The sequence below is a fragment of the Chiroxiphia lanceolata genome, chromosome 8 (assembly GCF_009829145.1).
Source record: "Chiroxiphia lanceolata isolate bChiLan1 chromosome 8, bChiLan1.pri, whole genome shotgun sequence".
Taxonomy (NCBI): Eukaryota; Metazoa; Chordata; class Aves; order Passeriformes; family Pipridae; genus Chiroxiphia; species Chiroxiphia lanceolata.
In genome coordinates this window covers 20,972,867-20,996,853 of record NC_045644.1, presented here as the reverse complement: position 1 = coordinate 20,996,853, position 23,987 = coordinate 20,972,867, and the positions used below count along the sequence as shown (strand labels likewise).

The 23,987-nt window shown below is 46.7% G+C and overlaps 1 protein-coding gene across 2 annotated transcripts in view; it reads left to right on the top strand.

The window, feature by feature from the left end:
• The window catches only part of PDLIM1 (PDZ and LIM domain 1), a 44,159-nt gene extending 21,139 nt beyond the window's left edge, over positions 1-23,020 (top strand). The window contains exons 3-7 of one of the 2 annotated variants that reach the window (XM_032694749.1): positions 714-798; positions 11,047-11,237; positions 17,599-17,753; positions 20,722-20,839; positions 22,480-23,020. In XM_032694749.1, coding sequence (XP_032550640.1) covers positions 714-798; positions 11,047-11,237; positions 17,599-17,753; positions 20,722-20,839; positions 22,480-22,666 — 736 coding nt within the window. In that variant the 3' untranslated portion in view covers positions 22,667-23,020. Of the gene's footprint in view, positions 1-713; positions 799-11,046; positions 11,238-11,282; positions 13,927-17,598; positions 17,754-20,721; positions 20,840-22,479 lie in introns of those variants that run through there. The other variant, XM_032694750.1, reaches the window with a different exon arrangement.
• Positions 23,021-23,987: the final 967 nt, after the last annotated feature.

Here is a 23,987-nt window from a genome sequence, read left to right as displayed (position 1 = left end):
TTTTAGTTGCAGAACGTGACTTATGTTTCAGGCTGCTGTGAGTAATTGGGTCAGACCACAGATTAGTAAAGGTTATGTAGACTTTCTCTAACACATGATGTCATTTCAGTTCTTAGTCCCATTGCAAGCTTGGATCCTTCTTTTTTTTTTCTTTTTTTTTGTAATTCCCAAAAACCTCTGTTAGTTCATCATGGATACCACTGTATAAATAAGAAGAAAATTCTGGAGACTCAAACCAAAAAGTATTTCTAGTTTATCTAAGGCAGTTTAACTTAAAGAACAAAATGTTCTCTATATAGCCAATACAAACAAGAATTGTTCCTCTCCCTGACTACCTGTAAAAGCTGAAACACACAGCAGTCTTTATTTTCTCACTTAATTAAAGGATCTGCATCTAAGAAATATCCCCAGCTTCTGCTGTTGGGTAATCCCCAAGTTGACTGCCTGGGTTGGAGCCCATAGAGTCACAAAGGGTAAACCAGGACAGTCACTGCTGAGATCTTGTCTTTCTCCAAGGATCTCATGCAACGTATCTAAGTCATCTGCTTTATGTGCCTAAAATGAGGCTGTCTACATCCCTCCTAGTGGGGATAGTGCTATATAGAAGAGACTGAGGAAATGTTTGAGAAGTTGGTGAACTTTGAGTCTTTTAATAACAGCAGTGATTCTCACTGATGAAAACAGATTAACTATTCAAAATTTTTATGTTGCAGAACAGAGGCAAAAGTCTGGTCACCACTTGTAAACGAGGAGGGAAAGACGCATCCTTATAAGATGAATCTGGCCTCTGAGCCACAGGTAAGTGATGGAGTAACTGTATGCTCTTGTTCCTGCCTGCTCCTGTAAGAGCAGTTCCTGGCCTGATCCTCCAAGGAGCTGAGCATGTGTCATTCCATTGATCCTGTTGGGGATAGCACCATGCCCCATACCGTCGAGGAATCATGTGGCCCTTGGAAACCTTGAGAGACAGACTCCTTCCCAGGTGAGAAGCCTGCTGCTGTAAGAGCGAGTCAGTTACCTTGCCAGGGGTAAGGTGCGTGGGTCAGGGGCATCCTCTGCCATCTGTGTGCTCGCACCTACCGTGAGGCACAAAAAGCACTGTAGAGCTGTGGCTCAATAAGTCATTGCTACTATGCTAAACCAGTTGATTTTCATAGGTAGAAAAGTCTTGAGAGGCAAGGAATATTATTCAGTCTTACAGTGTTTTCTGTTGGTTTGGATTTTTTTCTCTTACTAGCAGTCTAACTGTGGAGGAAGTGGAAGAGAAATACTCCATCCGGTTACATTTTTATCTGTGTGGCAGATCTTGCAGCCTCTGTCTAGGAGGTTGGAGTTGTAACCTGTTGACAGCCTTGCTTTGATGGTCTGCTGCCTCTGTCAAGTAAATGCAGTAAAAACAGTGATCTGTGCAAGGGCATCACCTGGACTAGATTTAGAGGATTACACTGCAAAAATCTTTAATAACTACACTAAAATCAGTGGCATTCCTATGGATTTTTACGGGGGCAGTGACATGGATTCTGGCCCTAGCACACATCTTCTGTGGGTCTTTCTAGCAAAATAAGTAGATTATACAACTAGTTTGACTCTGCAATTAATTAAGCTCTAATATTGATGTTTGGGTTGGAAAGAACCTGAAACTAAAGCAGCACATGTGCAGCAACACCCTGCCCAGACCTTGGCCTGGGATCTGTCCATGCTCCCTTTCACATCAAGCTGCTCTGTGTTGCTTGGCTTGAGAATTCAGTGCAGCATTCTCCAGGTATTTCATAACTCAGCCAAGGCACGGTGTGAGACAACCATTTGGACTTAGTTTGAGCTGGGGCCGTGTGGTGACACCTGTCTGTGACACTGTTGAGCTGAGATCTGGTCTCTCTTCTGCTGCCCAAGTTCTTGAAATGCTCTGCTTCAGCCTTGAGTCTTGGAGGCTGTTTCTTGCCAAAGTAGTGGGGCAGAGTCTGCACTAACGCTTTACTTCAAGGCTGCAGAGGGCTGTCATTTAATTCAGCAGGAGACTCAATCCTAGAGACCAATTTCCCAACTCAGCCATTAACCAGAATTTAGCGAAATGCACCAAAATTAAACATAGGGCACAACACATGCCTCAAGAAGGAAATTAAAACAGCTCACTAAGTTTAGTTAACTTCAACAAGAAACCTGCTGCTGCAGCCCTCCTGTCACTTGCTGCCCCACCACTGCACTTTTTTCCCCAGTCCAGCCTGGGTCACTGAATGGATATCCGCTGCTGGTCAAGTACTAAACATAAGCTATTATAATTAACTGATGCCACCTCTTAAATTCACTTCCTGTGGCAGTTTTAACCCTAGTCAATGGCTTTCCTTTAGTCAGCTGCCTTTTGTGTGGTGTATTTGTATGTGAATCAGCCCTGGACTCTTTCAGGGATTTTACTGCAACTAAGAAACATGGGTGAGAAAGACCAACCTTAACTCTAGTCTTGCCCTGATTTTTGAAAGTCCAGTTAAAGGGCATCATGAAGGTCAGGCTAGTCAGGATTTAGTAATAATGCTGGTGGTGGAGCACATCCCCTCCTAAATCCTAACCTCAGTCCTAGTTCTCTAGCTCTGGCCATTGGATAGATATCCTAATACTGCTAGTTTGTAAGTATGGCACAACTGAATTTGATGGTAACAACCTGTAACTGATTTGAGCAGAATTTGATGCAAAACTGACTATAGAGAGATTCCTGTTACAAGGCTCTCTGATCAGTGACCCTTGTCTTACTGTTGTACTAAGAATCAACTGTTGCCTGAAAATTAGGCTTTGACCCCTCCTGATGGCTGATACTAGAAAAGTTATTTTCTAATGTGAAAGGAACATTCAAAATTCCACAGAAGTCTTGCCTTTTCTTCTTCCTTTCCTTAAAATTAAGCCAATAAAGTCATTTGCAGTTACCTATGTGAGTGGGGCTTGCTGTTGTTCAGAGCACTGGGCTTTCCTCTAAAGGGCATTGCCTGCCACATATTCAAACAGAGGAGTTCAGCAGTGTGAGGGACACGTATCATGTCTCTAAACCACAAGCTCCTAATCTGCTGTGCCAAAGAAAAGTGTGAACGCCATCAAGTTTTAAGGTGTTAGGTTTTTTGTTTGGTGGGATGTTCTTTGGCTTTTTTTCTTTTAAATATACCCATTTCCTTTTTCAGTAGCTGAGGGCAGCAGGTAAGGTTTGTAGTGAGGTCTGTCTGCTTGGAGCATGAAATCAGCAGAGCAGCTGACTCCTGTCAGAGATTGTGGCAAGTGTCAGCCAAGTTGCTGTGGGGCTGTGTCTTTGCAGCATTGGCAGGGGTTTTGGCCTGGCCTGCTGCACATCAGCAGTAGCAGAGGGCAGAAGATGCTGTGCATATATATACCAACATGGCAAACTGCTATGAAGTTTACCACAAAGATGCTGATCTCATTTTTCCAACAGGATTGGTTGAAGCTGTGAGTAGAGCTGAATCTTCGAAGGCAGGGCTGAGCTGTTCAGGTTTTTTTAACTTGCTGGCCAGTGAAAACAGTATATTTGCTTTCCTTGGCATCAGTCTTGTGCAGAACACTTATTAACTCACTTACCAAACAAAATAGGATACACTAAGTCCAAGGGGTTCGATGAAGTCCTGATCCAGGGTCCTCTGACAATGGTTGTCACTGGCTTCACACGTAGCCTTTTGAATGCAGACATAATGATGTGAATAGCCTTACTTCAGGCTGAAGGAAAAAAAAACCAACCTTTTAAACCTTTGGTGTCGTAATTGGACTGTAGTTATTCAGATATGTTACCACCTTTCTTAGAATTAATGTTTGATGTTGCCTTTCCTACCTTCGGTGTCTTAAAAAAGATTTCTCATGCTTGTCCACTTCCTTTTTGTCTTCCTATTTTATCAGTGCAGTTACTAGATCTTGCAAAAAAATTTTCAGTTTGTCTCAAGAACTGTATGACTAGCTAGATCACTTTAAAGATCACTGCTTACACGCTTTTTACCCAATTTGAAACAGACTATTTCTTTACTTCTGTAATCCTTTGGGAGGCTGACATTTGGTGACATGCTGTGTCATCCCTGTGGAAGTGTTTTCCCTTACTTGGAATGTAAGTTCAAGATACTTTTATTTGCCTTTGGAAAACAAAAAGGCATTCTACAACCTCCCATGCATTCCCCAAAGTTCTGAATCCAAAGACTGACTTCATTGTCTAAGCTGACCTTTGCCCATACAGCTTTATTATTATTTCATTGCCATTATCCTTATCCTTCTAAATTAATTTAAACTGAGATAAGAGTGACAAAATTGCATTTCATCAAAAGGTGCAGCAGCTCGTTGGTGGTGATGGCTCAGCAGCTGAGGCAGCTTTGTTTTGGTGTGACCATGGCAACGTTAGAGGAAGGAAATGACGGTTTCTTAGTATATTTACTGAGTTATTTCACTTGCCCTTCTCACCCAGCTCCTAAGGGCAATCACTCGCATCACAGGCATTTTCCCATCAAGAACTTTTCCTCACCACAGTGGGAAAGATTAAAATAACATGTCTGCCTCTCCCCTCTGCATAATGTTTCTTGAGAAAAGTGATCTCAGCAAGAGAGAACAAGTTACGTGACTAAGGTAATTTTAATTGCTTATGATACTGACCAGAGACCAGCATACCTTTCAGAGTCAGCCATGTGCTCTGGTGATCCTGGACCAGGCATTAAGCTCTGGACTCATGCACTGGTGTGCACGGCTGTGTTGCCACTTGGTAAAATAAACAATAAAACTCTATACCCTCTGACTCTTTTCAGAGCTGGGCTCTGTGGGAGAAGGTCTCTGTTTTTGCTGAGTGAGCTAATGGCAGGAAAGAGCTGAGAGTCCATCTGCAAGGGCAGTGAACACCAGAACTATTTCCAGATAAACTTGTCCAGCTCCCTGAAGACCACATACCCCGTTTGCAGCAAGGCACAGGTATTAACATCAGCTCTCAAGAATGTCTGTGAAAACTCTTGGTTTGAGATGGATAGATCAGCTTCTCTTAGCCCCAGAAAGTATGGGCTTTCAAACACAAGGAAAGCCCATTGTTTTGTTGTTTGGTTTTTTAAAAGAGAAATAACCTCCAGACATGTATCTGGAGGAGCTCTGAAGGTGAATCAGGGTAGTTGTAGGATGAGAGAGTCAGACAGCCACTTCTGTCTTCCCAAGACTTCTTAGAAGTGCCTGTCCCATGCTCATCCTTATCCTTGCAGAGTGATGTCATTGTTTCCATCTTATGTATTTTATTTCCTTGGATACGAAGAAGGCAGGGGCTATAGAAACTGGGTGTGTGGCTGACTTGGCTTTTGATAAGGTCGTGCGTGTGTGGGCAATGCATGAAGCAATAAGTATATAAAGTAACAACACTGTGTTTCAGACAGGGAACTGTGCTGGCATATCGCGACCTGCTGGTTTTGGTTAAAAGGCGTTACTGCATGGGTGTGGAATGTGTTAGGGACGTGAAGGCAGAAGATGTGGGAAGCCAGTCTTGTTGTTTTACCCCCCTACAATAATAAAACCCCAAACCCTTCCTAATTTCTAATCAGATTTCAAAGCATTGCAAAAGATCTTTCCATAGCTGAAAAACCCCAAACAATAACAGAGGGAGAGGTGAAAGTAAAGGCACTTTTTAATACTTGTGATCACAGCTGATGAAACATAGCATGAGGTAGAGTTTGCCATGAAGATGTCCTCTTCTGAGCTGTTGCTGCATGTTTGGCACAAGCAGCCTCCCTCCCCAGCACGCCTGCTGGGCATGAGCATTTGCCCATGGATGGCTTTGCAAGGGCAAGGATGGAGCTGGAGTTTGCCTGCTGGTCTTTGCTCTCCTTCACTGCCAGCAGGACCAGAATGCTCTTGCTCCCTGAGGTTTGGTCAGGGGCCTGCTTTTTAGGGCTGAGTAAACATTTATACTGAGAGATGTTTAATCTTGTTTCCTTTTGGCATGGCTCTCGAGGTGTGCAATCCAGCATCGCCGGCCCTGAGCCTCCAGGTTCTGACTTGGGATGCAAAAATATCCCACGTTTCTGGGGCCATATGGGGCAGTGGGTTTTGTCAGCTCACTCAGCTGCTCCACGGGTGGGGAGCTGCTCTGTGGGGCTGTGGAGGCTTTTGCTTTTCCTTGCAACTGCAGGGCCTGGGCGCTAATTTTTTTTTTTTTAATTTGTAACATGAGGTCGGAGTGAATCCCCCTATTCCAAGAGCTGGAGCTTTAGGAAATAACTATGCTGGCCAGTCTCCAAATCATTACTCCACACCTGAAACTAATTTTTGGTGGCTTCAAGCAGCCCCCTGCTCTGTATTTGGCCTGCCTTTCCTCTGAGGACTGCAGCGAGATGGTCTGGGAAGGGGCAGAGGGCAGGCAGGGGAGAGAGGGTTTTGTAGGTGTGGTGGCAGCAGGGCAGTAGCCAGCACCTCTGAGGCTCCAGCCCTGCTGGCTGCCTTCAGGCTGTGCTGTGGGGAGAGGAAACCCCACTAAACGGGAGAGGCTGTCTGACCCCCTCACATCTTGGTTTAGTTTATTTAGTGAGTACAAAAAGCCTCCAGTTTCCTGTTTATGGTGATGGTGAGGTCAGAGCAGCCAGAATGGCCTTGGACATGTCACTCCAGGTTGGAAGGGTTCCAAAAGCCCACCCTCACCCCAGTCTACCCCCAACCTGCCCAAGGGCACACGAGGCCACACAGGTTTCCAGATGGTTTTGAGCCCCTGATTCATGGGATGAGCCCTAGCTTAGCTGATCGAGGTGGCTCATCCTGGACTGGCTGTCTATCCATCTGCCTCACTCACAGCTGGGAATTTCCCTGGAGTCCCACATCCCAATTCCTGGTACAAATGGGTCCAGTGGTGGTAGCCATGTCAATCCCTGGTGTATGGTGAAGAGGCAGCAGCTGCCCACACCATGAGCTGGTGGCTGGCCCCAGGCACAGAGGTGACAGCTGATGTAGCTGTGGGCTGGGCGTCAGTGTCGCCAGGCATGGCCTGAGAGGGAGGAAGGGGCCATTGTTTTCCCAGAAAATTCCCCATGACGCAGCCTGCAGCCGGTACAGTAGGAAATGCTGATCTGCTTCCTGCCCCGGCACAGGGATATTTTCCCTGTCCCCCCAGCCTGGTACCTTTGCTGGCAGCTCTCTGCCAAGAGGGCTGGAGTGGTGGTGAAGCCCCTTAGCACCCAGCTGGAATGGCTGTGCCCCCATCTGCCCCCAGAGAGGGCTACTGACGCTAACAGCCGGCACCCAAAAAACTCATCTGGCAGAAGACGAGCATATTTAACCGAAATCTGGGGACCTGCAAACCTTGTCTGTCCTTGGGATTGAGAAATAGCTTTTTTTGTGGGATGAGAAGATTGGCACTGGTGCCTGGAGCACATGGCGTTGGGCTCCAAAGCCACTTGGAGCTTGTTCTTATAGGGGAGGTAGTTTCAGGTAGGGAGAGGGCTGTTGAAGGAATGGCTGAATTTTGAAGTGAGAGTTCAGAAGCAGCTAGCAGAGAAGTTTGTGCAGTTGCTAATCTATTTTAGCTTGGTCTAGCTACTCTGCCAGCCCCTCTGGAGACATGCCTCTGCAGAGGAAGGAGGGGAGAGGGGCTAGTGTCTGTGCAGACAAGGCAATTCAGCTATCACAGTATCAGATTATAGTGGTAAAATACTGCTCTTGAATATCCTGCCTGGAGGATTTGGAGCTTCCATATCCCAGCTTCGGACCAAAATAGCCACTGTCAGTATCCCTGCTTGCTGCTGACTGCGGCCTGCTGCAGACAGGGCTGGCGTAAGGGGACTGAGACAGCAAAGAAGGCTTGCAAGGAAGGTGAGGCAAGTGATTCAGATCTGCCTGCAGGTGCCAACGGAAGATATCTCTGAAGAGATCTAATGTTAGTCACCGTCCTCTGTACTACTGTCAAAGAAAGAGCAGGTCATGTCCTGACTGGATAAGATCTTGTCCTTTTATTCTTCCTTTGCAAACAGAGGATTGCTTACTGCTCTTGCAGTGTGTGCCCCAGCCATGGATGCTGTTTAGTGCTGCTTGCCCTCTTTTCCTTGTGTTGGTCCTGGGAATGCCACAGCTTTAGAGACGCTGCAAACCGCAGGCACCTGAACTGCATAAACCAGTTGCTGTCCCCACACATACAGAGTATAGCAGCATTTTTGTACTAACATTTTTCACTTGCCTGCTGGTGGACAGGTTTTTGGGAGTATCACATATCTGACTTTTTTTCCAGTACTAAGTCAGAGACTCTCCCAGAAGCACATGATTCCAGAAGCTGGGGCTTCAACAAAACTGCTGCACAGCACAGGGCCTGGATTGGCAGTTCTGGAAAATCCCCGGGTAAATATATTTGACAGTGAAAACACATTATCTTTTGATCTTGGGATCATGAAAGCACTTGTTCTTTGCAAATTCCTTCCACAGCTCAAGCAGAAAGAGCAGAGTGGCGTGACAGGAAGCGCTGGAGAATTTGGATTATCCAAATGACCTTTATAATGTTACTGCTCTTGTAATACTTGTCTACAGACTCTTGGGTTATACACCTTCAACACTGTTCTCCAAATGGGATTTTTCTAATCTAATCTTCAAACACCACCTTTTGCACCAATTTCGCTATTTAACCATTATAAACTCCCTTATGATCAGTGACCTTTGACCACCTGAGAGCTACTACAGGTGTCCTGATACTTTTGAAAGCTTCATTTATGGTCTTAGATGTTACTACACAGCAGAAAACCTATCTGGTGATCAAAAGTAGGCCAAAAGCTCCTGTGTGGATTCTGTGCCTGAGTGCATGTTGCAGTTCTTCTTGGAATCAAGGTACTAATGTGGTGTCAGTCTCTCTTCTCCCTCTAGCTGCCTTATTTTCTGAACACTTGTAGGAAGTTAAGGATCCTTGAGGCCTTCATCACTGTCAAGCTGATTTGGGCTTGGCTGACAAAGGTGGATGTGGAAATGTGCCCATGTGCATGTGGGGTATGTAATGGAGATGCTTTACTTCCTTAGGAAATCAGAATTTAAAAAAAAAATACTGTAAATTATTTTCTCTAATTCTTGGTTATTACTTAAATGTTTCTGCAATACGTTTTGTGACATGTTTTCAACTTTGAGCCTATTTGACCTAAGAGTATAGCCCCCTTAGCCTAAATCTTCTGCCTGTCTTTCATTAAAGCGACTATTTATGTGCATATCTATAACCCTCTCCCATTCGTGGCCTCCAAATGGTGGGCTAGCATGTGTATTTAATGCTGATATCAGATCATTTTTCCCCATGGTGTGATATACAGGCTGAAGTAACTTTTTTTTCTTTTGCTGAAGTCTACACTTTTGCCATGGGAAAAGACTGTTTTTGTGAGTGCTATTCTGCGGTTTGAATGAGATTGAAACAAAGGGAGATTAGCTAATTACCCCACTCTTTGTTCCTTTGGTGTGTGGGAAAGCTTCATGGCTGACATCCATACACATTGGCCAGAAAGCCATGGGAGAGCAGCCCTGTCACCCCACACCTGAACAACTTGAGCTACCCCACTGATTTCAAATGACTTGTAACTAATGAGTGTTTGGATCCATGCTGCTCTTCTCTCAGGGATCCTATGCTCTGCTTGATGCCATAAGTAGCATTTGAACGCCATGAAATGAGTTTGACTCCCATCTGTCAAGTCTGGGAAGGCTATCCAACTGCCTAAGGAAGTCTGGGGACATAAAGTGATTTAAAGAAAAATCTGTAGGTGGATTTAGTCATACTTTTTTCTGGAGACTGTTTACCCTGTAACTGTATCTCTATCAAACAAATGCTGTGAGATGTTTACAGTGCAGTGAAGGCTCACGTCATTGCTGTAAAAGTCAGCGCCTGTATAAGAGTGGGAGTGGGAACTGGTTGTGTTAATTAGAGCTGGGACCCATGGGCCCAGCACGCTAAGAAGTGTCCTGTTTCATCCTATGCCATTGAACATTAGCCCTGTGTTGAAGCCATGCCAAATCTTTACAGCTGGCTGAAACATTTCAAAAAGCATGTTTTGGTGCCATCTTTTAGCCCTCCATATCTCAGCCACCTCTGTGACTGTTAGTCCTGCTCTAGTAAGGCCCCATTGTACTTTCTACTTGCTTTGGTCAAGTATTTTCTCTGGGGAGAAGTAAACCCTGGATGTTGTTATCTCTACCCTAAGTCTGCCAATTCCCAGCCTGCTGAACTGATGATGGGCTTAGAAATATCCCCATTTTTGTTAGCGCTGCCTGTGATTAAGAAGAGTCTTACTTTGTGTCTTATTTAACTTGGATTTGCCCCTTATTAAATTGTAGCCATATTTCTAAGTATACACTAATACTGCTGGGAGCCTCCAGTTTGCAGCAAACCCAGAACCATCTGGGTGATATCTTATACTTCTGATGCTGAAGAAGTTGCTGACAGTTAGCTGTCACTGCCTGTGGACAGTCTTTTGTATTAACAATGGTCATCTTCCCACCTTTATTTTGGCAATTTCATATCCTGAAATTCCAAAGTTGTTCATCAAAGAGAGCTGTGAACCCCAGTCTTAGCTGAAGGAGCAGAGATGCTCCAGAGCACTTGTAGTAATGGCAAATCCCTTCCTTTTGGGTAGCCCTTATCTAAGGGAAGCCAAATTTTCAGATATCGTTGAGCCGTGCTCCTCCTTCTGCCCTTATCTTCACTTTTCCATAGAAATCAGCCCTCCTCTCAGAAATTGCAAGGAATGCTTAAAATCTATAGTCTTGCATGAGAAGGTAGGTCCTGTGGCTTATCGTAGGCTTGGAGGAGTTCCCAGGTGTGTGGCACCTTGAGCTAATAGCTCTGGCAGTGTTTCTCAGCTCTTATGTTCCCAGTATGTCAACTCTGAAATGTCCTTAAGGTCAGTCATCCTGAAGCCCTCCAGGGTGGGCCCTCATGACATGTGGAGGATGCTCACCTGCTTTGGTGGTTGTGGTTGCCTGTTCCTCAGCTGACACCACACGCAAAGGCCACCAGTGCAGTGGCTGCTTGCTCCGGGCTGCCCTCTCACATTCACCTGCATGCCTGAGCACCTCTGATTTTTGCCTCTGCTCCTTTGCATGCAGGAAATAAGGCACATAGGAAGTGCACACAATCGGAGCGCCGTGCCCTTCACTGCTGCCACAGCTTCTGCCCCCAGAGTGATCACTGCTCAATACAACAGCCCGGCAGGCCTCTACTCCTCAGAGAACATCCAGACCTTCAACAGTGCGGTGGAGTCAAAAACATCACCTGGGGCCCCAGAGCCTACCAAGCCGTAAGTACCTTCTTTGCCTCCCATCCTTCCCTGGGCCTCCAGGGGAAGGCTCCAGGAGACACGAGTTTGCTGCGACGGCACCAATTTGTTAACCCAGAAAAGTTGTCTTCCAGATCAAGGGAAGTGGCAGAGGCACAAGTGTTGGATGTTGTTCCCAGGGGCAGGGCTCAGAGGAGTGGGGAACGTTTCATGAGATGCAGAAATGAAATTAATGCTGTTGTGTTTCTTTGTTTAGCAGAGACCGACGCAGTTTCCACGTGCGTTCAGCATGACATACCAACCTGCTGGTCTGAACAGGTGCCTGACAGCTTGTTATGAGCACTTTGTAAAGTTAGTGTTTTGTGCCGGCTTTGCTGCAGTGCTGGGCAGGAAGGTACCAACTAGAACAGAAAGCGCACCCATCCCATCCCTGTTCCTGGCTAGCCTGGGATTCATAAACAGGCTCTGGCACAGTTAGGGTATTTCTGTGTTTTGTTAGCAAACTTTGCTTTCCACAGGACTTTTTAAAAGTAGCTGAAACATTCATACCTGTGTGAGTGATTTTATTATGTATGAGATTGCAAAGGGTCCCAACCTTTAAAGAACCTGCTAATTTTTGTGTTTGCATCTGAGCCTCACCAAAGACATTACTTTACCGTAGAAGTTCAACGTTTCCCTTTTTTTTCATTGGAGGTAATAAACCAGGAGCTGTCTGAAATCTTTCTGGCTGTGTTGGTCAGGCTACTTAACTGCCCTAAGTCTCTGCATAACAATATCAAACTGCTTGGAAGACTTTGGCCACTTTTACAATAAAAGCTGCAATACCAATGCTTTTGGTAATACTCGACTAAATTTCTGACTTGTGAATGAGGAGACAAAAGCAACTTCAACCTCTGCTTTTGCAGGGTATAAAGACCTGAGATTGTGGTTTAAAACAAGCCTGAAAACTTGCCCCTGACTGAAGCTGGCCCCTTGCATTGGCAGCCCTGTCTGCAACACGGTCCCTTCTAGAGTTACAGTGCTGCAGCCGGCAGACAAGGTGACAGATTGTTCCTCATTTGCTTTGTAGACATCAGCAACCTCGTTCAGGGGCTGAGCAGAGGCAGAGCAGGACAAGGAAAATCTGACTTTGCATTAACCTGATGGGGCCAGCTGGCAGTCAAATAATACCTCTGGTCTAGTCTGGAGTCCCTTTCAGATGAGAGCACTTTCCTGGAAGCCAGGTAGATTTGGCTGGAAACTTGTGGCTGATCCTTTTTTTTTTCCAGGGATCAGCAAAGAAGTGGGTCCCTTCTAGTGCTGTGGCTCACTGTGCTCCTCCTAACAGGAAGGTCCATTGCCAGTCCTGCTGCATGTGGGATACATGGCATCTTCTTAATCTTTTTCTTGCTGAAACACAGCAAGTTGCAAAGGAATGCTGGGGTAACTGTGGATGAAACCATGGATGCTAATATGCTTTTGTTTACAGTGTCACCAAAAGCAAATTAATTGCTGCCAGTTTTCAGTGGGAGCCAGGGACCTCAGCCTACCACTAGAAACCTGCTGTAGTCTCCCCACTGCACAAGCACAGGATTGGTTCTCCCAGTAGGTTCTCCCTACACACAGCCTTCCAGCTACCATTAAATTTCTGCCCATCTGTTTTGCTGAGTTATTTGGTACATGGCTGACCTTGCTCTGGGTTTACCTGACATTTATCTGCATCCCCATCCTGCACCCTGCAGATACACAGCCTATCCGAACCCAGCAGCTTGATCCTGCCACTGCCCATGGTGACATGACTGGGGACCTAGTCCATGCTTCATCCTTAAAGGGTGTGTGATGTAAATGCAGTGCTGGGGTACATACAGAAAAAAAAGCAAACATCTGTACTGGATTCGGTGTCACAAAGCAGGCAGGAAGGGAGAAGCCCTGCTGCTGAGCACATCTGTTTTGGGACGGGAGGTGAGCTTACCCATCAGTAGGATGCCCAGGCTAGCTTTGGGAAGAGTAGCAATGAAGGTGGCATTCTTTGTCTGGACAGTGGGACCATGAGTGTGTGTGCAGGGAGCTAGTGCACAGTGAAACCCCTGCTACCACATGTTCATGCTTTTACAACCCCTGCATTTGCTCATCAGTTGAGTGCCTGCATTTTAGTTTTTGTGTGGACACACTTGGAGTGCGAGACCAGAGCCACAGCATTAGCCAGAAGCCTTTAATGTAAAGTCATATATTCAGTGGGTGTCCTTCAGACAGTATTCTGCAGTTGCTTGATGGCTTGGAGTATTTGGTTTTATCCTTCATTAATTTCTTTCTTCTTTCCTTTCTTCCTCCTGCGCATTTTTCCCTCAATTCCACAATGTAATCTCCAAATGAACCCCCAAACAAACACAACTTTCACTGCCCGTGTGAACACGTGGGGCCGTAGCCGCCCACTGCCAGTGGGTGCCATGCGGGCTCCCGTCGCCTCCGTCTATAACCCTCTGCAGGCACAGAGCTCCGGGTCACCGCAGCGGAGGCACAGCACCTCCTCTGTCCCCAGCCAGGTCCGAGTGGGGCCTGAGCAGCTGAAGCACGCGGCCCAGGTCTGCCCCAACAGCCCTGTGGAAGTGGAGGTGCCAGGACTCAAAGTGCTGCACAGGCAGTTCAATTCTCCCTTGCAGCTCTATTCGCAGAGCAACATCATGGACACCCTGCAGGGGCAAATCTCTTCTGTTAGCCCTGATTTCCCCAGGTAACCTGTCCACTGCCTCTGCAGCCAGCTCAGTACATCTGCTTGTCTGCATTTCGGTGTCCATGAGTCCCTCGTCCCTGTCTGTGGCTCATGACATTGGCCGGTCACAAGAAAACAGCATTTACATTTCACCCTTCTGACATTAGTGCATGACTCTTCACAGGAGCTTCGTTTGCATTTTGCCTGTGCCCAGCACTCTGGGAAACACCAAAACATGGGTTTAGCCTGTCAGTGTGTCCATTGCCCCTGCACACCCACACAGTGGGGCCTGATGGCAGCTGGTGGTTTTCCTGGAGGAGCCACCTGCAGCAGATGGGTTTGATGAGAGTAGGAGAGTGCTTTATCCTGAAAGCTGGTGTTTCTCCCGCACTTGAAATGACCATTGTTGTTTGTTACTGGCAGGTGCTGCCACACGACTTTGTTCTTTTGTTTCACTGGCCATGGGGGTTTGTGCTGGGCATATTTCATTTCAGGCTGAAAGAGGTACCTATGGTCTCCATCTTTGGCTCATGAGTTTGGAGCAGCAGGCATGTGGAGGGCCCAGTCCATGTTCCCACCCCTGCCCGCTTGTCTGCAGAGATTGCTGCAGCACAGGCTATGTGCTTGCCTGTAGGAGCGGGGGATGCTCAACATGCTCTGAGGTTTAGAGGACCTGCAGAGAGCCTCAGCATCACAAGGCCTTCGTGCTCTTTGATGTTTGCTTTGTGGAAGTTGAGAACCCCCTTGCCCATGCCTCTGAGTGACAGGCTACAGGGTTTTACAGGGAGGACTTCAGTATTGAGACAGGTGAAGCAGAAGGCATGTTTAGCTATCTCACAGGAGGTCTCCAGTCAAGGCTGAATTGTGAACCTTCAGCAGAGTTATCCCACTATGTGAACAAGCAGTTTGCAGCTGTGTGACATGTGGTCTAGGGAGGTGTTCAGTCCCGTGGCCTTCATGGGACAGAACAAAAGGACACAGCCAGACCTCATGGCTCCTCAGCTGCTCCCATTCCTCCTAGAGATAATGGGAGGCTGAGGATTTACTCCTTCCTTGTTACTCAGTGCAGTTACTTGCTGTAAGTCGCTACTCTGGCTTATAGTCAGTGCTGTGCATGCCAGAAGTCACACTGCTGGCTGGCTGTGCTGGCCTGGATGGCTGATAATGGTCACAAAAGAGCCCCAGACATCAGCAATTGTTCCATTCCAAAAGTGAGTGCTCTGAGCACTGGGCCTTCCTATAGCCAAGCTATGAGATCCTTGTAAACTTTGCAAAATGTGCTGGCATAAAATAGTAAAATATCATTAGTAAAAAATAAGCTGTGCTTTTTTTTTTTATGGGTTTTATTCCCATCTTCTTGCCAATATTGAAGGCTCAGTGATCCAGTGTTAGTCAGTCAGCATTGCAAGTTGCCCGTGGTAGCAGCAATGAGATCCCAGTAATGGTTGTATGAGTCTGAAACACAGTAAAGGTTGTTGGAGTTGTCCCCTACAAAGTTTCTGCATCGGGGACCTTGTGTGCATGGAAAAGGACACCAGTTGCTGGTGATTGCTGCAAAGAAGTACCTTTGTAACAAGAGGTACCATAAATCAGCTGGCATAGGGAGACTCGTTAACCTGCAAGTATAATTTCTGTGTCTGTGGCCTTACCCTTTCAGAAGATACACGTGCTTTTGGGTGAAGTTTTTTCTGCCCTGGCAGTTGGAGGTATCTCACTCTGCTGGTACAAATTCTAGGATTTGGGGGTTTTTATAGCCTTTTGGAAGTCTTGTATATGTCAGCGTATGGTATAGAGTGCATCTCTGGGAGAGTTGATTTGTGTATTTTCCACTACCACAGTGCATGGTTAAAATGTGATGGCTTTGTTTGACTCTAGTGCTCTTTAAGATGATTTAGCCTTTGCTTTTTGGATGCATGTTATTGAAACATTCTTAGCATGGAAACTGCAATGAAAGGCTTCTTGCGTAATGCTTTTATGGGTGGATAGAGTGGTGGGAGTATATGAGTTTACATGAGCTGAATGTAATGTGGAGCATGGGACATTCTCTGTCTAATAGAAGGCACATCATTATTTTAATGTAATTAAAATTCAGAATTCCTGAGATTCAGAATTCCTGAGATTCAGGATTCAAAGTTTCAGTTGCTTGCAAGTCTGTGCTTCCTGCTCCTCTGAAAATTACTAAATATGGAAACATTTTATTAAATTCTTTTTATGGAAATACCATTTTATAACACATTTGATGATTTTACCTCTGATGCTTGAAGAGGTTATTATGTAGAGTAACTCCTGGATGACTCAATTGCACATTGGCATGGAAAGTATGCAGCTGCCTCCTCAAGAAAAGGATTTCCCTCTGCAATTTAGTCTGAACTTCAGGATGTTTATGTACTTTTCAGGCAATCACAGAGTGCAGGAATGGTGAAACCGAATAGACAATTTAGATTTTTAAGACTGCATTATAGAATTGAACCATCAGAGGAGACTTGTCAGGTATCTCATTTTATTGTATATGTTTTACTGCAGCAACAGAACACAAGGCAGGCAGGAACTTCCTTTGTCCTTCAGTCCATCCCCTAGCCCAGCACTTAGCAATTTAAACCACTGATTTAAATAATTCCCAGTGGATATTTGTCCAGACTGTTTTTAAATCCTTTAGTATGGAGGTTGCTCACCTGTCCATGGCAATCTCCTCTGGTATTTCAGTGCCCGTTGGAAAACTTTTCCCAAGGGATATGCTAAATATCCTCCTGCAGTTTAAGCCTGTAGTTTATCAGATACCCACTGGATGTGGAGAACATCCTAGGTACTGCCTCCAGCCTCCTTGTTTTCCATGAAGACCCTTCCAGTGGCACAACGACCACCCTTTCTGCCATTCTGCACTGTGAAAAGCCTCCCCTGAAGCACCTCAGGCTCCAGGCTGAGGGTGCAAGTCCCTCCTGACATGAGGGGTGACAGCAGCACCTCGGGGACAGCTGAAAGGAGGGCCTAGCCTTAGCAGGCAGAAATCTCCTCTGCCCTTGACCTGCTCATTAACCTTAGTTAAATGCTGTAAATGGGTTGTGGCTCAGAGCTTCCACCTATAAAATGGAAATAATAACACTCACTTGAAAAACAGATTAAATTATTGCTAATCAGAGAATCTTCTGGTTAGATTCTACAGCTTTTACTTTGTGAAGGTGGCATTTAGAACTAATTCATAGGGTAGTGGTAAATATTTCTTTTTAATAGAATAAACTTTACTTAGTTTGAGATTCACACTGGTGTACAGTAGCAGTGTAAGGTAGTTTATGCATGCAAGGCACATGCATGGATGGCACGGCTACCATATGGGATTCCCATCCCAGCACGTGAGTTCTTTATTTTCCTGTTAACAGAGCAGTGATTTCCTGGGCAGAAAGCTTTAGTTCCTGGAGTATATCGTTGTTGTGAAGCAGGGAGAACGCTTGGGGACTGGCTGAGGGCTGTCGGTGAGAACCTGTTCACAGTAGCGAACACAGACAGCCCAGTGTGACCCCACCAGGGCTGCACTGACTTGTGTGAGCACATCCAGCACCTCTGCATTTATGGCCTCCTGTTGTGCATTTGTTTTGTGTATTCATTCTTCAGTCATATGATGCATTGTGAAAACTTTGCTAGGGGGATTGGCTTTAGTGTTCATCTGTTTAACAAGAGTATTCTCTGTTCCTTCCTCAGTTTAGATCAGCATAGTCAGCCCCCAGGCAGCAGTGCCATAGGCAGAGAATCTGAGGTTTACAAGATGCTTCAGGAGAATCAAGAGTCAAATGAGCCACCCAGACAGTCTGCCTCATTCCTTGTGTTGCAAGAGATCTTGGAGTCAGAAGAGAAAGGTAAGTACTTACAGCACACTTGATCTGTGTGCTCTTCCCTTCTGCCATTCCTTGGGCCATGTACAGTGTTTAAGAGTAACATTTAAAACTTTATTTTCCTTCCTTAGCGGTTGATTGTTCAAGATAGCATGTGTAGGTTATTTCTACAGAAATCTACAGACACTGTCACTAATTTGACTCCTCTCATGGATTAGTTTCAGTGTCTGTGGGCCCATATCATTGCTTAAGAAATAAACCTCTGCAACATTTAGTTATCAAGAAGGAATTTTAAAAGTTGCAAGAATTCTTCTATACTTTCTAAAGTTTGGCCACCTTTAAGATAACATTCACTGATTAAAGACATCTTATTTCAAAACTTTGGATGGTAACACAAGATAGTGCTCTTCAGTGAGTCCTAATGCTTCTGAACTTGAATCCCCTACACAAGAAAAAAGATCCACTTCTGCAGCTGACTGTAATATGGAAGCTGAGTCATGAGCAGTTCATAGCTTTTAACCTCTGAAAATTCTCTCTGCTTGGCATTCTTGATCTGACATCTGGACTTGCACAGTTCAGGGCTATGGAGTTTAAGATAAAAAAGCCAATTAACGTAGTTGGGGGCCAAATTGTACTCTCTTCTCCCCTTAAATAAAATAAAATAAACAAATGAATAGGAAAAGAATTCCAAGAATGACCTTTATTTTTCCTTAGGCCAGTTGAGACTGTCTGTTGTGTTATTAGCCTGGCAGTGGTACGTTCAGTTTAATCCAACAAAAGCCTGGTGCTGAGATATTCGCCACAAAGAGAAACAGATCAGCCAAGTGCTAGTAGGTCTGAGGGATCTGTGAGGAAACAGCAAAATGAAGGACATAAGGAAACAATAGGAATAAAGAAACCAGAATCTTTGAGTCTTTAATATGCTGTTAAAATACCTACCCAAAAGTGTCTTTTAAATATTGAGTGTTTGCAGCTTGCCCTCAGGGTTCAGCTCCTGCATGGAAGGGACTGGAGTAGCTGGGACTTCTCACAGAGCCGAGGTCCACCCCTGTGCTTAGTAGTGCTGAAGAAGATAAGAAGCAAAAGCCTCTCTGTTTTATCTTTCTTTGAAGATTTGCAGCATTATTGGGATTCTCTGGCACAAGGTTTGCCTGCCGGATCACAGGCCAGGATAGGCTTTGGCATTACTCCACCGTGAGCTGATAATCACCCTTGGGGAGCTGGGCCGGGAGGTTACGCAGCCCCAAAGGAATGTCTGTCCCCGAGGAGACAGTGCCCCAGCCTGCCGTGCTGCTGGGCCAGCCTCAAACACTGCTGCTGAGTCAGAGCATGTCCTGCGATAAGTGGATAAATGGCACATCGATGGCGGCTTCTCCCAGCCTGTCTCCAGGCAATGGCTTGTGAATAGCAGCTGTGAGCAGCTGGGACAAGTCCCCTGGGGCATCGATGCCCCATATCCTGCACTGACTTACACCAGCTGAGAGCCTGGCCCCAGGGGCTGAGCATGGGCACGGGTGTTTGGAAGCACCATGACTGGTCTGTGGTTAGACTTGACCCTGTACTCCTAAGTGGAGAGTGTTTCACAGGGTGGAACCTTTCATGTTTCCTGCGGGTATTTGATTAAGCTGATTCCTTTAGAGAGATTTAAAAACATGCTGTCAGTGTTGCTGATATGAGCAAAGTGCTGGTTGAGGCAGAGGGAGTGGGCAGAGGTGATAGGGAAGAGTCTGAAAATGTGGTTGCTGCTGCATCCTTCCCAGTGAGAGTCACTTGCAGCAACTCTGTTGGAGGCCAGGTGCTTCCTGCTGTGTTTGGAGGGTTAAGGAACTTGCACCTCTGACCAGCATCTCTGCACTGGGTGTAAACCTCTGAGCTGAAGGCTGCCCCAAAGGCAAACCAGTGCAGCATTACCTGCCCCATGGGTGAGCAGCGGTGACCGGGAGGTGTGGTAGGCAGTTCACCCCTTTTTCCTTCAGCTCTTCTATCAGTGATACTGCTCTGGGCTGTGACGTGTCCCTGACCTTGCTGGTCATTAGGGTGTGCCTTTGGAGGGTTTTCTGCCCCTTGCACCAGGAACACTCATTGTAAGTGTGCTCTTGGTTTGACACCAGTCAGAAGGGTTTTTATCAATGTTCCTCCCAGTCCAGGGTGTGTTGGTGAAATATCATGGAAGTCTCAGCAACCCTCCTCTTGTGTGAAACCCCTTGCAAAGGCCATATAGATAAGATGTCCCATCACTGGTGTCATTTTATAAGAGGCTCCTTTTCCCCTGCAGATTTAAAGGCTTGCCTCGTATCCCACATCTAGGATCCACTGCTGTTTTAGGCATCCAGGTCAGCACGTGTCTCCTGCTAAGGCCCTGCAGAACATCCCTGCCCAGGGAAGTTGCACTAGGGAGATCCCTGGAGCATGTTACGCAGCAGCAGGGGTGTGCAAGGTTATCCCCGGTGTCTCAGGGCTCTAGAAGAACATGGAGTTTGTTAACCAAATCTTGCAGGAGTCTTGGGGCAGCCAGCTCCACTGTATAGCAGACGGCAGACTGGAAAAGGACTGTGACAGCCCTCCCTAGCTTGCCAGGGCACCCATCTCTTTCTGAGCCCAAATCTGGAAATAAGCTTGATCCTGAGTGTGTGATGAGGACACATCAGGCAGATTTGAGTGCTGCCAAGGCTGGGGCTGAGGCTTTGCTTTGCTTTGTGCATCTGTGCATGTGAAACACATCAGCTGAAGTCTGATGGGCTTTTAAGATGAGAAGAGACTCATCTGCTGCCCACAACCTCAGGCCCTCAAATTTCCAGGGCCAGGTTCAGCTGTGTCCCTTCTCTCCCTCCTCCCCACACATCCCTAAATTCCTGCCCACTTTCCATGCATGAATCCCTGCCTCAGAGCTGGGATTACAGAACATCATGCCCCCAGCACAACACTGGCTTGGGTGGAATAGCCTTCAGCCACACAGCTCACACGCTCTGAAGCACTTTTCTTCCACCTCCAGGAGACCCTACCAAACCATCTGGATTTAGGAGTGTCAAAGCCCCCACCACAAAGGTGGCCTCATCGATTGGGAATGCCCAGAAGCTGCCCATGTGTGAGAAGTGTGGATCTGGCATTGTGTAAGTAAGCCTGTCCCTGGGGTTGCAAGCCAAGCATCCCATGCCTGTGTGAGAGACTGAGGTACCACACCCAAACCACTTCACTTACCCACATCCAGTGCACCCAGGAGCCAGCTCAGGGCACAGTTATTCTCACCAGCTTTAATAATGCTAACGTGGCAGTCCCCTGCAGTGAGGCAGGAGCTGGGTTTCCATCTACAGATCCATATCAACGGAAACCAAAGCAAGTCCCTCTGAGACGAACTTCAAAGCAGTTGTTGCTGCAGTGTTTTGCTTCTTACCTGAAATTTACATCACCTGGAAAGAAAATGACCTTTCCATTCAGGGCCTGTGTATTTAATGCATTTCATGTCTTGGCGCTCCCAGACGTGGTAGGATGACTTGCCTTGGTGGTCAGAGGCAATGGGGACCAGCAGAGCTGTGTTCTGCTCCCTGCTCTCCTGTAGGAGCACACACCTCCACTGTGTCTGCACAGATATATTTTTTGTTGTCTTTATGTGGGTAAAATCCAGCTTCCAGCACAGCAGGGGTTTGGGTTTGATACAGAGCTGCTGTACTGTGTGTGACAGCATGAGGGACCCAGCCCATGTCTCTGAGTTATTGTTCAGTTTCTCAGCCACATATTCTTCCCTGCAACCCCCTTAACACTTGACTACAGAAGTCAAGTACTGGTAGCCCACCTGCACTGTCATGGAAGAATTCCAGTTTCTCTAGTGCTGCCCACCACAAGCTATCAGATTGTTGCTGAGACCCACTGCACTGTGATTGCCTGGTCCTGGCATGCCTGGAGCACCTGGACCAGCAGAGTCATTACAGAGGCAATCCATACTCTGTAAAATATGAATCAGAGACAAACCCTATAATTATTCTACCAGCTGGGTAGATCTGGAGAGAAAGCACAGAGCTATGAATAGCACTCAAAACTAATGAATTATGGAAAATATAGATGGCTGCTGGAACAAAACAATACTGGAAAATTGTTGTGTTGTGGCTGGTGGTAGTTAACGAGTTGCTGTGTAGTTTTCCTCATCATCTGCTGGGTTAAGCTATGAAGTTTTCCAGTAAGGGCTGGCCCACATTTGGCTAGATCCGTTCACTGCAGCTCCTGAGCAGCAGTGCTAGAGATCAGAACCAGGATCTGTGTTTCTCCCACATGTACCTGGCATGTCACTCACTAGCAAAAAGGCAGTGGCTGGCTGAGCAGCCTTCATCCACCTTGGCTGTTGGCAGGCAGTCATTTCTGGATTTTGCCATCCGCTCATTCTGGACCTGGATTTTGCTCCCCCAGATGGTCTGCCGTTTGATCCTGGGCATTCGAGTGCTTTAGCCATCAGCTAAAGATGCCATCACAGTAATTCTTGTCACCACAGGTGATAGGACTGTCCCAGTGAAACTTAGGCAGGCCAGTGCTGGGAAACACCTTCTAGATGAGGGCTGCCATGCCAGCACATGTTGGGCTTCTAAAAGTGCTGTTAACATCTGCCTGACCAGAGGTAGAGCCTATACTTTGACTTGTCAGGAGCAGGAGAAAATGGTCCACCTTCAGGGCTGATGTGGGTCTGGGCTGTGTGGGAGGTGGCTGAGGAGAAGGGAGATGGTGGTGGGCACCTGGCACTGAGGGGTGCTGGTTCCTTCCCCAGAGGGATGTTTGTGAAGATCCGAGACAAGCAACGTCACCCCGAGTGCTACGTGTGCAGTGACTGTGGCACCAATCTCAAGCAGAAAGGACACTTCTTCGTGGAAGACCAAATCTACTGTGAGAAGCACGCGCGGGAGCGGGTGGTTCCTCCAGAGGGCTACGAGGTGGTCACTGTCTTCCCAAAGTAAATCGTGCTGCTCACAAAGCCAATGTGGATGGTTTATCCTCTGCTGCTTTTCCTTGGAAAGCATTATCCCTGCCCCCTGCAGAATCTTATTTGCAATAAGGAATGCTAGGCATGGCTTTGAATTTCCTTGTCATTATTAATCCTCCATCTGTTCACAAGATGTCACTAATTGTCCAACATTTTTTCATCCTCTCTTTCACTGTTTGGGTTTTTTTTAATACACAGATTTTCCCCCCCTCCTTTATGCTGTCAATCACACAGGAAAATCAGAGGCCAAAGTCAGATTACAACTCTTCTGTGTCCCCATTATTTGCCTTCTGTTTGCCTTCAATAAACGGGGTGAATCCACAAAGCAGAAGTGTTCGCTTTCTGCTGTTTCCCTTGTGCACTGGATTGGGGTTCCCTGGGCAGCAAAAGAGGTGCCCAGTGCCTGGCTGTGTTTATCCCAGAGAATAATGGGAGGGATTTACAGAGTTGAGTCAGACTGGTCTGGCTGTGAGCAGCTGCCTGCTGGCACCCAGCAGGGGCCAGGTGGGCACAGCCAGGCCTCAGACGGTGGTTGCACTGGTGGCTTGTTCCTTGTGCAAGGCAGCCAAGAGCTGCCTCTGTGTGCAACACCACTTCATGATGATGGGACCAGACATGTCAATGTTTCCTGTTACTGCATCACCCAGGTGCCTCTTCGTTCCCCAAAGTCAGAAACAGCTCTGTGAAAAAATGTTCACTTGATGTTTGCTGGAAACCAGGGAATCCTAGAGCAAAGAGGGGAAGGTTTGAGTGGCCATAGTCCCTGTTCTGGCTCCCCCTTGGGGCTGGGTGCAGGCTGGTGAGGGTGGTTCTTGCCATTGCACATCCCTCATCCAATTCAGAGTGGACCCCATGGCCATAATTGTTCATGTCTGCAGACATTTGGGACAGTCCTCAGTGCTGTGGCTGCCCAAGGGAATACCCTGTTCCCTGTGCTGCTGCTGTGCACAACTGCTGGAGGGTGCCATTGCAGTTGATGCAGACAGGAGCACATGCCCCTTGTGCACTGGACAAGGGGCTGATGGTGCCTGAGCAGCAGAACCTCCACCCACATATAGCACAGAGCTGTTCTGCAGTGGTTATTTCTCTGCTCATACCTCTAAATGAGATGCTGGCTGTTCCTAACGGTATAAAAATTAACAGTTCTGATGTAGCATCATCTTTCCCTTAAAACTAATTGCCAGTGGTTGAAAACAGAAGAGTTTGTAACCCCCACACAGGCCCTCTCTGGCAGGCACAGGGTTAGTGGGTGAGTCTGCAACAGCTACAGCCAGGGTCATGTCCCTGTCCTGAAA